Raw genomic sequence first — 15,353 nt, forward strand, 5'->3', positions numbered from 1 at the left:
ACAAGGCTAAGAGCATCTTCAGGCCTTCAGGGCTCTGAGGGACTGCTAGTACAACAGATGAAAGCCTCCTTCATGGGAAGGCAGGCCTGCTTTTCCTCTCTTTTTCATGTATTCATTGTCTTCTTGTGTGTTTGGACTGGGAGAGTAAGTAGCTGTTGTGAGATGAGCCTGCTGTGAGCTGAGGGATCGATGGTGCAAGACCACTGTCTGTGTCTGACAGACCTGTGCCCCTTTAGTCATGATTCTTCTTGTGTTGCAGGTACTTTCAGCCCAGTCACACTGTCCTTGTTCTTCCTTCTCTATTTCTTACTGTCCTGCTGGACATACGGGATCTCTGTGCCCAGTGGTCTTTTTGTGCCATCACTGCTTTGTGGGGCTGCCTTCGGACGCCTGGTCGCCAACCTCCTCAAAAGGTGCATTGAGCATTGAGTGTGCGTATGTGTGTGAGAGCTGTGCTGCAGACACACGCTGAGCCCTCAGCCGGGTTATTCTAATCTCCGGGCTCTGTGTTTTGTCCTAGCTACATTGGCCTGGATCACATCTACTCGGGAACCTTTGCACTGATCGGGGCAGCAGCATTCCTGGGAGGAGTGGTCCGCATGACAATTAGCCTGACCGTCATCCTAATTGAATCAACCAACGAGATCACCTATGGGCTCCCGATAATGATTACTCTCATGGTGAGTAGAGGGTTTTAGCTCTGGCTTCTTGCAGACTGCTTGAACATGCGCTGGCCATGAATCTCTGTTCCTTCCAGGCCTTTGGTAAGCCGAGGAGTCTTGTACATGGAGAAACATCTCAGTAGACCTTCTGTTTGCTCTGCAGGTAGCCAAATGGACAGGAGACTTTTTCAACAAAGGCATCTATGATATCCATGTGAACTTGCGAGGAGTGCCTCTTCTGGAGTGGGAAACAGAGGTGGAGATGGATAAGTAAGGCTGCTCCTCTTGACAGGGCTGTGGGTTAGAGTTTGTGTTGGGGTTCTTGCTCAGAAGGGAATGCTGTGATGCAGGGGGACAATGCTTCATCTCCAATGAACCTGCCTGCTCTGAGAACAGCAGCTGTAAGGAGGACTGGTATGAGAGTAATTGGGAGTTGTGCGTCAGGCCTGCGACAGGAATGATGTGCTGGAGCCCTTTGTGAGGAGGGGTGGACAGGTAAAGATCTGAGGAGCCAATTTGTGACGTTCAGCAAGAACTCTGTGAAAATGTTCCGCTGGAGTTTTCTTCTTGCAAAATTTTGTCTTCCTACCGATTGTTTGTTCCCAGTAGTGTTTAAACACTTTCTGTGTTATAAGTTGGAACCTTATTCCTTGCTTGTTAGTGCATCATTGATGTAATATTGTGTTAAAATTTTATTGTGCCAGCACAGCTAATAACACAGGGAAGGTGAGCACACAGGTACAAGGAGCTGGCAGAACTAAAACACAGCAGACCCCTTCAGGTTCTCATTTTGGGACTGGTTTATTTCCTGTTCATCACCAGCTTTCTGTCACTGGCATGGTACAAAAATCTTGGATTTCTGTTTCCTCAGACTACGAGCCAGCGACATCATGGAACCCAACTTGACATATGTCTACCCACACACGAGGATCCAGTCCCTTGTTAGCATCCTGCGCACAACTGTCCATCATGCCTTCCCTGTAGTGACTGAGAACCGGGGCAATGAGAGGGAGTTCATGAAGGGAAATCAGCTGATAAGTAACAACATCAAATTCAAGGTAAGAAGTTGATTGATAAGTTGAAGGGTAAAGAGCTTTGTTTTGCAGGTGGAAGGTCCTTTCTTTTGTTACCTAGGCTTTTGTCAGTGCAGAATTCAGGTCAGAGATAAGCACCTACTGCAATACAAAATTTTCAAGGACACAATTTCATTCCATTCTCTGAGTCATGGTAAAGGCTGCGTTCTTAGAGGCAAAAGTTAAGAGGAATAAGTAACCTGTTTAGGATAGACATGGAAAAAGCTTGGATTTGCCATTGAAGTACTGAACCTATCGCTGTAGGTGCCTAAATGCTTCTTTCCTTTGTAGGAGGGGTAGTGGGGCAGATGTTTGTCTCATGGGAAACTTAAAATTTAAGGTCAGAATGCCATGAGCACGTTAATTATTCATACTTGTGCTTTTGCAAAATGGGTGCCCGAGTTCCTAGCATCCAGGTTCTGTCCAAGGAAAGTACAGTCTTGTTGGCTCTTCTTACGTGTACTGCAGCAGCACTGAGGAACACCTTATCCGGTGACATAAAGCTATGATCAAATAGTTCACAGTTGCTCTTGGATAACTGTTACCGTGCTTAGTGAGTATTTGAAAATTGTTTGTTTGTATCCAGAAATCTAGCATTCTCACCCGAGCTGGAGAGCAGCGCAAGCGTAGTCAGTCCATGAAATCCTACCCTTCAAGTGAATTGCGTAACATGTGTGATGAGCACATAGCAACAGAGGAGCCACCAGAAAAGGAGGATCTGCTGCAACAGATGCTAGAGAGAAGGTGAGATCTTGGCAGGCACAAACATATGGAAACAGGGTGTTTCCATTTGTTGAGATGTGTTGTGATGCTTCATACAGTCCCTGTTATTCCATGTGTCAGAGGAAACAGGGCTAGTATCCACATTTTAGGAGAAGTGACTTGTCAGGTCCCATCAGCCAGTACTCGGGCTCACAGTTGTGGCTGAGTTCCTAGGTTAATGGCTTGATGGTGTCCAACCTGTTAATTTAAATTTCCTTCAAACCCCTGGCCAGAAATATTTTTTTGAGAGGATGGAATACCTGTGGAAATATCTTGTCTGTAGAAATCAATACCCTCTTGTCTGCAAAAACCTGAGGGCCCTGGAAAGCTCAGTTCTCCCAAGAGAGGAGCCAATGTCCTGATGCCATAATACTGATACCACCTTTCCGGTAACAGGGCTGAGTCACCGGGCTTGTATTGTAGTTGCTTCCAAGCAGAAGCCCAGTCTAGTGAATCAATTTCTAACCTAGTGATTGTGACTCTGAGTGGAGTCCTGACCCTGACATTTTTCCAGATGCTTCAGCTTTTATTAGAATCAAAATAATTTGGCATTGAAAATTGCTTTAGTAGCAAGTGGTTTGAAATTGAGGGTTAGGAGACTGTCTCCGTTCTGCTGCTGTGGTCATACTCTGCCCCTGGTAATGGCTCTTGACCCCTCTCTTCTGTTTTGTTTGATGCAGAAAAGACTTGCTTTTCTCTAGCAAGAGCTCCTGAAAGGTTGCAAAGAGCTGAAATAGCTGTTGTTGTTTTGGAGGCGGGGGTATGTGTTAAGTTCATGCAACTTACGACATGTGGTATTAAATTTGTCACAGATATACTCCCTACCCCAACCTGTACCCTGACCAGTCTCCCAGTGAAGAGTGGACCATGGAGGAACGCTTCAGACCTTTGACCTTCCACGGCTTGATCCTGCGCTCGCAGCTGGTCACCCTCCTTGTCAGGGGTGTTTGTTACTCCGAGAGCCAGTCGGTGAGTCTTCCTAAGCAGGAATTGTAGCAGATATTCCTATCCTCTCAGCTGAGAAGGCTCAGAACAAAAAGAATTTACCTACTTTTAGACTTTAAGGAATGCATCTGTGTTTTAAAAGCTGCAGCTGGGTAATGTGAATTCTCCCTTGTACCTCTGGAATAAAGAGAATTTAATTTCTGTTTAAGCACCCCCGGGAAAAGAGGACAGCTACTGTTTAAAAAATAGACCAGCGGATCTATTTGTTGAATAAAGGTGCAGCCTTGTCAGAACTGGAGAATGGAGGGCAGCTGTTAAATACAAACCAGCAGGGTATACTGTGTGTTTTTACTGCTGTGTGCTGAAGTCTTACAAGGAGAGTGTCAGCTCTATACTGAGATCAGTAAGAGGATTTGTGTTTGAGGCCCATCTTCCCCAAGACTGACTTCTTGCTCCCCTCCAGTGTTGAATGTAGATCTGTCAGAGGCTGGAGAGCAAGTCTGTTGCGCTCTCAGCTAAATGCGTGTATAGGTTTGGTGTTGCGTTGCTGCATCCTGAGGTGAGCTGCTAGGAGAACTGCTGCCGAAGTTGTATGTGTGGGCATGGAGGGAGAAGGCGATCTGGGTGAGCAGTTGTGAGGCATTGCTTGCTGTGTTGCTTGCAACCTGTGTATTATCTGGGATGGGGACACATCAGTTCAGTGGGGTTTGTTTTAATTGCAGAGTGCAAGCCAGCCTCGTCTGTCCCATGCAGAGATGTCAGAGGATTACCCCCGCTATCCAGATATCCATGACCTGGACCTCACGTTGCTGAATCCTCGCATGATAGTGGTAAGAGATGCACTGCAGTGTGACGATGTTTCCTGATACAGTTTAAGACTGTTCCAAGCCTTTAAAAAAAGCTGAGAGCATATTTAAGTCCACCCTTGAGTGCAGTGATTAACATTCTTGACTTCTGCATTCAGTGAGCCTTGTCTTGCCTGTGGAAGTGAATCCTGATACCTGCTATGAGGTAGCATTGCACGCAAGTGCTTTGCTTTCAGAATAAGATGTTGCCTGTCTAGTTTAACTTCTTTCTAAATTAGACTCCTGCCTGAGTGAGATCAGACAGGCAGACTGCTGGTATCTGTTTGGAACTGTGTGCTGGCAGCTCAGTCAATGGCAGACCTGTCATGGTCTTTGTGACAGGAAGGTTGCTGTGTAGGCCAAAGTGCTCTTTTAGTATACATTCTTATTTTTGTTGATCTGCATTTATCCTACTCAGAGGCTTTCTGCAACATTGGGCCCTTAAGATCGTGAGTTAGTGTTCAAACAAACTGTCACAAATCCAGCTTTCTGAAATAATTTTTTGTTTGTGGAGAAATAGAAGATACCCACAGTCCAATACCTTGTCCAGAGATCAGTGCACTGGAGGAGTTGTAGGAATTTCTTGTTAGTGATTCCCAGAGGTAGTGAAAATGCCTCTTGTAAATAACAATTGTTTTTCTTTCTTAGGATGTCACCCCATACATGAATCCATCACCTTTTTCTGTGTCTCCAAACACTCACGTGTCACAAGTCTTCAACCTGTTCAGGACAATGGGACTGAGACATTTACCGGTTGTGAACGCAGTTGGAGAGGTGAGTCCTTATCTCCATTTTTGTCTTGGCTGAGCAAGGAAGCCACTGTGTTTTTTTGCAGTACTTTCCACCTTTGGGAGATTTAAGATCTCTCTTTACATCAAACAGAAATGCTTAATGAGATCAGAATGTGATCTTGTTAAGGCCTGAAGCATTGTTAGTTACAGTGACTTTGTTACCAGCTTTTGTGTTCAAGCCTGCTTCCCGCTTTGCCTGCAAAGGGCGGGACATGCAGTCTCTTGCCTGTCTCAGGTTGGCAGCGTGTGGAAGCTCTTACTATCTTCTGCTTGTTGAGAGGCCTTGAGCCCATCAGAGGCCACTAATTTAGCTTCCTCTTTGGCAGCTTTGTTCAAAGCCAAGAGCAAAATTTCCTGTGTTTTGGGGCATGGGGTATTTCAGCTGAAAGGGAACTTCCATTCTCTTCCTACAGCAGCAAAATAAAGGAGTCTTTGAACAGTTTGTGCTTGACTCACTGTGCTTGTCTGTTTGCCGTCTACAGTGCTCAGGAATAGTCAGTAGGTGTCAGTAAATTCCCGTAAACATAATGAGCAACTGTTCCCCTTAAGCTTGAACTGGTCTGTCCCTATGAGACAGCAGTGCTTTTTCTGCCTCTTGGAGTTCCTAACGGCTACTCTGCAGAGCCTGTTGGTTGAACACAAGAGATGCTGACTTGTTCCATGTTTAGCACAAGATGCAGTCTGCAGTGTGCAGTCACCACTCAGTCTTTACCATTTCTCTGTTTTGGCCTTTAGAGACACTAGAATGTGTCTGATATGAGCTATTTGCAGTCATGTCATGCGGCGTACCAGAAATGTCTCAACGTTGTTACTTCCAATTGCAGTTTTCATTTTCCAATAGCATGCAGATTTAGTTACGTTCGTACGCTGTCTAACCACGGCCAGGATTTCCCTTCCTAGGCAGGGGTAACTACTGCTGTGTCCAGACATGACAGCAGCAGTTAAGCTGTGCGTTTGAGTGTAGTTAAATCAGTGTCTTGCCTGTAGATATTTGCTGGGAGAGGGAGGGGGCTTGTTTTGGCGAGATTTGAACTTGAACCCACTCTAACTCAGCATTGGTCAAGAACTGCTTGTAGGTTCCCTCTTTTTTTGGGGGTTGGAAAGAACAGCTCTACCATGCACGTCTTAGTGGCACATCTGTGATACTGACTTGTATCTTTTTTTCCTCTTTTCTTCCTCTTTAAGATTGTTGGGATAATCACTCGGCACAACCTGACCCACGAATTTCTGCAGGCAAGACTGAGACAGCACTATCAGACCATTTGATGCCCCTGCCCACCCTGCCCCACTGTCGGTGTGGCTACCTCCCTCTTCCAAGCCTGCACACGCGCTCGCATTCTGCTTGGACCCCACAAGGCCCAAGACTTGCCGTTTGGCTTCTCACACACATATCAAGCCTGATGAGCTGGAAAACATCTTGGTAGCCAGAGAATTAGGAGCTGCCTGAGCCCAGAGCTGTTGATGAGTTTCAGGCACTTGGTTTGACCACTCTTGATCCAGGTTGTTTCTCTTCCTGTGCCCCAGTTATCTCCTTTCATCAGATGTTGTCTTGACATATGTTCTGCTATTTTGTTTTTGTTTGGGTTTTTTTAACAGTTGGAAAAAAGAACTGTCTAGCTCCACTGCATCCTGTGCAGAGAACTGCAGCATCTTTTCCCTGTCCTCCTGTATGTCTCTCTTTTCCTCTTCCTCCCTTGTTCCTGCAACTGTTGCCTTATTTGTGTGAGAAGGGGGTTGCTGTTGAGGCTGAGAGGAGATACTGAAGTTTGCAGTTATCGGATAGCTGCCCTGGAGGATAGCTTTCCTCAAAAGCAGCACTAAAAAAATCCAAATCTTTAGAAATACCTCCCTGTGGGTGCTCCCAGTTTCCCATGTTTTTCGACTCTGGCTTCATTTGTTCCTAATTTCTCTCCTTTCGTGGGGTAGCGTCCCTGCTGTGTGTCAGACAGCAGCTGACTTTTCAGAGCAGCTCAGCAAATTAGGAGTTAGTAACTGGAAGTGAAGTGTTTTTGTTTTGGATTATAAATATTTAATAACATATACAGAGCACCTCAAAGAAGGGAGATCTCTTCTCCCTGTTAGCTGTTGCTGTGATCTCCCTGTAAGAGACCCTCCTAAGGCACTTTGTGGCACTCCATTTTGTTACTACCCTGACACTCCTGCGTTTCTTGGCATTTGTAGGCACTTTGTCCTTTTACTGATTCGTCAGTGAGAGCCTGGGACACCTTTCTAGCTAGGGTTAGAGACCAAGGAACCCCACGTCCTCAGAGCATGGTGAAGAGCTGCTTTCTGGAGGCAAATGGAACTGATGCCCTGTCTCTGGGCTTGGTTGAATTATCTCTGTGTCATGAGAGGAGCTGGTGTAACTTCAGGCTGCCATACAGGAGGGATACTTGGTGCTGGTGACTAACAGGCAGGATCTGCTGCAGGGTGATAAACGTGGCTCTCTGTGCTCTGAAAATGCTTGGGATAATGTTTGCAACTACAACGGCCGAATATCTGTAAAGGTAAAGTCAGCACTTAGAAGCCAGTTGCAGCCAGTTCACTGCTTTAGCAGGTACCATCCTGGCCGGCACCTGTATTGTTCCAGCAGGCACCTGCCCTCCTGAGTTTTGCATACAGATAACCCTCAGTGGGAAGCCAGCATTGTGCCTCCAGGGGCTGCAGAGCTGATTGGCTTGATAAAGCACAGAGCATTCTCTCAGCCAAGAGACTGGGCCAAGTAACCTGGGGAATGTATCCCAGAAAAGCTTCTACACAGCCTCTGAGCACTCCGATTAACCTCTTGTCTGCCATAAGGAGCTAGCTAGATGAGAGTTGTGGTAGAAGGAAATCAGACATTACTGTATTTTCTGAATTTGTCTATGCCTAAGATTTTCCTGACTAAGCCTGAAGAAGTTTTGCCTTTTCCTTACATATATCAGAACACTAAATCTGTTAAAACAACCTCTTGGATTTTGTGGAAGCTGATTGTTCCAGGGCACTGCTCTGCAAACTGCTGGCTGCTGAGCCCTACAACAGTTAGGGCTGGGAGGAGGCTTTGTGCCCATGGCCTTAATATAGGGCTCTTTAAGTCACTGGGACTCTTAGATGTTCATGTGGTCTTTGCAGATGTATTCTCTGGAATGTGTGGACAGATGTATTCTCTGGCTGTGCTTGCAATAAAGACAGCTGAGTCATGGGAGGCTCTTGAATTTTGTCCAGCAGATGAGAGAAAACTTGGTCTTACAAGTGCTTCCTGAAGCCAAGTTTTAGGGTAGAATTGGTCCTTGTCATACAATGCATGGCATGGCTCAGCTGGAAGTTTGGTTTTAGTAAAGCACTTAGATTTCTTTTTTTTTTTTTTTTAATTTTAATTTTTATTCCTCTCCGTTGTCCTCTGAAGCTTTTTTTTTTCTCTTAGTGTTCTTTCCCACCTGCTGCCTTGTTAAGAGAGGAAGGAAGGGCAGATCTTTGTTTTCAAGAATGGATTTATACCATTTCTACGAAGGAGAAAATGGGCTGTGGTATGTGCAATGGCAATTGCTGCAGAGGAAGCTGTGTGTGTCCCCGCAGCCTTTGTTAGCTGTGGCCGCTCTCCAGGACTGCTTGGGAAGTGCCCTATCTAAAGAGCAGGGAATGTGTTCGTTCTTTTCCCTTTCTTACTGTGGAACTTGCAGCAACAGCTCCTCCACTAAAATAGTTTCACTGGCTTCTGAATATCCTAGCTCTGTTTCAAATAAAGTATGCAAGTTCTTAAACTTCCAAGAGTAAAACAAAAGTGTTTTCCCACAGCCAGTATCCATCTTGTGTCTTCAGTCTGGTCTCCTGAGCAGGGACAGGTGTGGTACGTTTGTCAGAGTATGTAAGTTGGCATTGGCTGCTGCTATTGACTTGCAAGTTGTTTCTCTGTAAGTAGAGTAAGGATGTTTTTTCTCTCTGGATAGTCTCTGCAGATGATTTCTAAGATGCCTGTGTTTCCTGAGCTCTGGTCTTGCACTGAGCTATCCCCAGAAGCTTCCAGCACTCTGTTGCACTCCCTGAAGCTGGACCACAGATCTGAAATACGCTTCTGTTATAACCTACTTTTCATTCAAAGGATTTGTGCCTCTGGGTGGTTACAAATCACAGGAACCCTGTTTTGGTGGGATTTCAGATCACTCTAATGTGGAATTAGCAATCCCGTACTGTCAGAGCACCTGTCCAGAATGCCCTGTGTCTCCATGACAAATCTTCGTCTTGCTAATGTTGAGTGTTTGTGTGTGTAAGGTTCTTTCTCTTGCTGCACATGAATAGGGCTGCTTAGATTGTTTTCTTTGAGCTGATCATATCTTATTTTATTTCTGTACACAAACTGCAGCAGTGTATTTTGCTGCAGAATGTCTTGTCATCACTACTGAGGCCTAGAGTTAGGCAATCCAGACAAGACAGGCTGAAAAATCTTGTCTAAGTTTGTCTGATCACCGGCCGTGCTTCCCCAGGAGAAAGGGCGCTTGCCTTCAGCCTGCTGTCAGCACTGTCTGCTCTGCCTATGCATCTATCTTATTCAAATGTTCCAGCTGGAAAACACCCCCCTTTCACTCTTTCAGTAAAGAAGTTTTAAATAAGCATGGTGGGTCACCCTGTCAGCTGCTCTGAAGGGACATCTCTGTGTGCAGTCACTGTTGCGTAGCTTGCAGAAAGGGAATTAAAAGTTCATGTGACATTTGGAGATGCAGCATTTCCCTTCTGCTCGGGACTGATGCAAAGGGGCTTGCGTTGAATCAGTCTTGTTCTTAAACTTGGGTCACTTACTTCCTTTCTTACAACACACTAGCTGCTTCTATCCTGGCTCCGATTGCTTAGTGATTTACCAAACTTACTTCTAATTTAGGTGCCTGTAACCTTTTACTCAGAGCAGCACTAAAGGACTAGTAACTAAGAACTGGATTAGTATTGATGGCAGAAGTTAGAGGGTAGCGTGGGGCATTCTCCCCTGCCTCATGGTTTCCTGTGCGGTGTTAATGATGCGGTTTTGTTAACTTACTGTGAGCCATTCCAATGGTAGCAACTTACCTTTCCATTTGTTGGGTTTTTTTTTTGCACTGTTTTTTGTTATGAAATGATGTAAGCTAATTCCACAGTGTATATAAATTGTATTTTTTTTTTAAATTTGTATGAATATATTTTTATTTGAACTATGGCACTTGGGAAGTATTCATGTAACCATAACATGTCTGAGAGTAAAATGTTTGTGTGTCTCCTTCAGCACTTTCAAGGCCTTTTGATGTTTCTGGTGTTGTCTTATTTTTACCTTTTATTATAATAAACCTTGGTAGAACATGGCAATATCCAAGAATGTGATGTGAGGTAGATGAGTAGTGCCATTTGTGAGCTGTCTGGATCAAACAGTTTGTGCAGAAGGTGCTGAGGCTGGGCAAAGAGAGGAGTTAGTGTAATCCTTTAGGTTGTGACCTCTCTAGTCCCATGTTCTTTCACAACAGCTGTTTAAAAGGAGGGAATTATCAAATGTATGATAAGGAGCTGAACTGTGCACATCATGCTAGGTGAGTGCTGCTTTTCCTGCCTGAGAACTTTTGCTTTCCACTTCCCTACCAGTAAGTTAATGAAAGACATCGAGTGCAATGTGTGGCAGCTCTTGTTTTACAGGTGGCTTCTCCAGGATGTGAAAAATGTTAATTTAATCTTTAGCTTTTATTTAGTTTGTGGCTATCTTTCCTGCTTTATCCTGCTGTCTACCCTACAGAGAAGAACTTGTGACAATTTTTGGTCTTTCATTACATACTTACAGTCCAAAAATGTGAGTAAGCACAGTCTTTGAGGACTGTAGAAATATCTGACCCAAAAGCTGCCTTTCCGTATGTGTGCTATGTTTCTGGATCAGGTAGCTGTGTTGTACAGGATGCATGTAGTAGCTCTCCAATGCATTCTAACACGTAGTCAGCCAGCAGCTTGTCTGGCTCTTGCCCCGAGTCTCTCGCTTGGTGTGTATGTAATGACAGGGAGATAATAGATAAAAGCATCTGCTGGGATGGGATGGCAGAAAAATCTGTGTTTGGGAGCTAAATAGGAAGTGCCATGTGGTCTTAACTAAGCTGTGTTCCTAGCAAGGAACTGGAGTATAAGAGAGTCATCAGGAGAAAAGAGCGAGGGGAAGCTCTGCTTCAGCTCTGCTACTGCCTTCAGTCACAAATGCAGTAATGTAGGAGGGAATGAGAGAAGCATTTCCTTCCTAAAATTGAGATACATCAACTGCCACTTTAGCATAACAGTACAGGATGAAATAGACTATCTGTCTTTTGTCTACTTTCTCACCATCCCGCCCAAAAAAGGAGCAGGAGAGGTGTATGTGTCCATGCTTACAGACACAGCTTGACAATTTGGTGTTCTGGCAACTTCCTTGCAACCAAATCTATTAAAGCAGCCAGCTGGACTAATGCAGATACCAGACACTTGGTTAGAGCCTTTGTCAGCTTTAGGGCTGCTTTGGGGGTCGAGATTATACGCAAGGTGGTTCCTATTGCAGAGAATAAAAGCAGTAAAGTTTCTTGCCTGAAGAAGGAGAGATCAAAACCAGTTGGTTTAAGTGGTGGTTTGTCTTGCATTTTATCATGGGTGATAGAGGTGGTTACTAGAAAAGCTGTGTGATACATTTATGCTTAAAACAACCAACTTCATGTTTAGATTCAAGTCCTTTTTTTTTTTTTTTTTTTTAACTGAGGTTTATAGACTCATAAAATCCAACCATGTATCGTGATCCCTCTGCCTGTAAACCGTATCTAGCAGAATTTAGTGGTGTTTCGTGAGATTTTTTTTTTTTTTTTTTTTTTTTGCTTTGCTGGCAAGATACAAACTGCTTACTTTAATATGTGTGCGTACTAATATGCGCATGGAGATGTATATCATGCAGTATACACAGGAAGAAACAGGATGGCTGCCCTGAGCTTTGTCTGCTCTTGTGTGAGGTGAGGGAAGGAAGCTGCTCTTCTTGTCCAGGGTGCTGAAGCTCTTTTCAGTGGCAGTGGGATACGCGCCACCTCTTCAGCGGCCACCGTAACTTTTCAAATGCAGTATGCAGAAAAAAAATTGCTGGAATGAGATGGCAGTGAGTTCCACCACGGCCTGGGAAGTAAGAGGTGTTGGTCTGTGAGGTTTAGATGTTGAGGTCGCTGTTTAAAAATAAGCAGGATGTCCCTTTTTCCAGGCTGTTTCAAAACTGCAGAAATAAAAGCATGAGTCACTGTATGGGCTTAAGACACAATTTAGTGATTCTTAAGCGTCTAACAGCAGGAGTCTGGAACTCAATTTATATATTAGCTTGAATAGATGAACATAGAAAACAATACTGTGTTGAAGAACTCATTATTCTAACAGAAAAGACAGGACAACCCTGAGACCCTTGCTGACTCTCCCAGCAGCTGCTTGATGCTTATACTAGAGAGTATCTCTGTGGGATGGCTGAGACATTGATTTTAACTTTATTTTGCTTCTTCCTAATTCCCAGCATAGCAGGCCTGACTCTAGCTGCCTTCTCACTACCTTCTGTTTTCTCAAAAACTTCCCCTCCTCACAGCTCTGCTTCTTATTCTATACAGGATTCTGCTGGTTTTCCAAGAGAGCATTCAGGAGATGGGAATGTCTTACAGATCTCCCTCCCTCCCTTCCCCAAATTCTGATTGCAACTGTAAGCCCTATTTTTCGTTTTTGGTTTGCTTTTGTGGAAGTATACCACTCAGGGATAGAATCTGCTGTTAGGAAAACAAAACACAGACACCATATGCCCTTCTGTTTACAAAGGGTGAGTTGTACTGTTGAGAGGGGAGCTGATGTGCTAGGATTCTTTGAGCTAGGAACCCCAGATGTACTAATTCCTTCTGTTTTGTTCAGACAGGATGATGGGAAGGCTGGCCTCTGAAACTATTACAAGCGATCAATGAAAAGGATCAAAAGCAGCAGTGAGGTTGCCAGCAGTGGGGTACAAGAGCCCATCCTGTGGTCTTGAAGTTTCTTCCTGCCTTTTTGTTTCACTCTGGTGTTTTCCTTCTCCTCACTGAGACTGATCTTGAGATCTCTTCTCTTTATACTTGCAATGAACAAAGCCCACTGGGTTCTATCCCTTGCTCTGGTAAAGGACTGGGGATTGAAGCCAGCCAAAGATACCCTTTTAAAGTTATTTGTCCATAGCAGCTCTCACTGGAGTGACAATGGTTCAGCTCCAGCAGGGAATGACAGCACAGGGACATCTGCTGCAAGAAGTGTTCTTGATTTGTTTCATGACTTTCATACTTCAAAGGTGTGAGAAAAGCACCAGAAAAGATCCCCCTTCCTTTATCTCTCAGCAATGCCTCTGGACTCTTCCTTCTTAGGTGTAAAAATTGAGACAAGTGTTAGACAATTGGGTGCCAACCGTCTAACTGGAGCTATACCTCTGGGTAAGCATGCAAGAGACTCGAGGAGAGGCTGTTCTCAACGCAGCAGAGTTGTCAGTGAGCTTTCTGCTGAATTCCGAACCGTATGACCATGCAGCTGGTACCCTCTGTCCTTGGGCGTGGTGCCAGTGTGCGATCATCGATCATCGGTAAAGAGTTGCTGCCTAGGATGACTGGGACACACTCATCAGACAGGTGTCTGTCAGCAAAGGCCCTAAGGGGCCAGGCTTCAGTTGAAAGTAAATCAGGCAAGCTGGATGTGGCCAGATTGTTATGCAAATTGGCACAGCTCTGCTCTTCCCTGTAGCAGCAGAGGATGTGTGCCCTGTACTTTACATGTGATTTCTTAGAGAAACAGAGCAGTGGTGGCAGCTCCTCTTAGCATTCTTGCCTGCAGATTGGGATTTCAGTGAAACATTTCATCTAGCGGGAAGCTGGAAAAGGGTAGTGCAGTAACTGAGAGGGAAAGAAAAGAAACCTCAAATTTAATTTGAAAAAAAAAAAAAACCCACAGACCAACCTGACCACATTTCCAAATGAGCCCCACTGATTCCATCTTGGGGCTAACTCACAGCATGGTTCCTAAAGCAAAACTCTGAAGTGCTTGTTTGGTTGCATGGCCACTAGCCTTTTTCCTACATTATTGACACGTCACCAAACCTACCTTCCACTAGGGGAAGTTTCTCTAGAAGGCTTGAGTTTTATCTTGGATAGATGTGAAGACTTTGTAGGAATTAACATAGAACTGGAGATCAGTGTTTCTTCAGTACATGCCCTCACAAGAGTCTGGTACTGCCTGTTTCTCCTCCAATCCAGTCCCATATTTTCCTCCAAAAAGTTCTACCAGAATAAGTTTCCAAAATTTACAGGTATGAAAGACAGATTCACTACAGTCCTGAAGGAAGCTACCTCATGTTTGGACGTGGGTCTGTGCAGAACTGGCTACTGCTGGAAGAGAGCAGGGCCCAGTTACAAGGAATACCTGCATCCTTTCATGGACAGCGTGTGCAACAGTGCAAATCCACTGCAGTGACAGCAGCGGAAGAAATAAAAAGCTATCAGGTTAGTGCCTGATGTGTATGTGGGACAGCAGGACTGTCCTTTGAATCTTTGATCCCTGAACACAAATCCAAGTTGCTGTAAGGTGAGATAGAGCATGAACGCGTAATGCATCCCGTGCTGTGGTAACTGCGTGTGCCTCTTTTCTTCCCCTGGTGTAAAGGTCAGGCTGCTGGCCTTCAGTGAAGAACAGAGCTGTGGCACTTGCCATTAATACTGCTGGGTCACAGCGTATGTGGCTGTTCTGTGAAACGGGTGATAAATTAATTCATTTGCTAGCTCACTTGAGGATCCTTCAATTTCTGCACCTACAGGCTGAAATTCCTGGCCTCACTGAGAGCAAGTTCCTAGTGGAGCCTTTTATGTTTTCTGTATTCTTGACCACAGTCTCGCTGTACCCTCTTTAGGAAGCAGTCAATACAGCTCTAGAGACACATTTAGCTTTCAGATGTCCTTGCTGTCTCCATAAGCAATGGGCTGCTTTTGTCAGTGCTTGTTTGGGACTGGCTGTTCCCAAGACCATTCGTGCTCTCTGGTCCAGCTCTCACAGCAACAGCAGCAGCTTTGCTTGTCCTTGGGGGTGATGCTCTTTGCCTGTGGAGCAGATTAGTGCTAAGTTTCTCTCGTTCAGTTTTTCCAAGTGCTTGTTTCCCTGTGCAGTCCTATTCTGACTCGACTGTGAGATTTCCCTGGGGGAGCTTTACAGCTCAGTGTGTTTATGGGAGTAGCAGTAAAAACCCAGCCACAGAGATGCTTTTTTCCTAGATTGCCTGCTCTCAATTAGGTTCTCCCAGACTGCAGGGTCTAT

General features: G+C 44.9%; 1 protein-coding gene across 3 annotated transcripts in view; it reads left to right on the forward strand.

Annotated features, from left to right (window-relative positions):
* CLCN6 (Cl-/H+ antiporter 6) overlaps positions 1–15,353 on the forward strand; it is a 33,120-nt gene that overhangs the window by 8,568 nt on the left and 9,199 nt on the right. For 2 of the 3 annotated variants that reach the window (XM_086764472.1, XM_086764473.1), the window contains exons 15-23: positions 260–413; positions 521–680; positions 826–932; positions 1,534–1,720; positions 2,322–2,479; positions 3,310–3,466; positions 4,165–4,272; positions 4,936–5,061; positions 6,264–10,304. In XM_086764472.1, the coding sequence (XP_086620598.1) occupies positions 260–413; positions 521–680; positions 826–932; positions 1,534–1,720; positions 2,322–2,479; positions 3,310–3,466; positions 4,165–4,272; positions 4,936–5,061; positions 6,264–6,344 (1,238 nt within the window). In that variant the 3' untranslated portion in view covers positions 6,345–10,304. Of the gene's footprint in view, positions 1–259; positions 414–520; positions 681–825; positions 933–1,533; positions 1,721–2,321; positions 2,480–3,309; positions 3,467–4,164; positions 4,273–4,935; positions 5,062–6,263; positions 10,305–15,353 lie in introns of those variants that run through there. The other variant, XM_086764474.1, reaches the window with a different exon arrangement.

Source organism: Chlamydotis macqueenii, chromosome 21 (assembly GCF_036417535.1).
Source record: "Chlamydotis macqueenii isolate bChlMac1 chromosome 21, bChlMac1.mat, whole genome shotgun sequence".
Lineage (NCBI taxonomy): Eukaryota > Metazoa > Chordata > Aves > Otidiformes > Otididae > Chlamydotis > Chlamydotis macqueenii.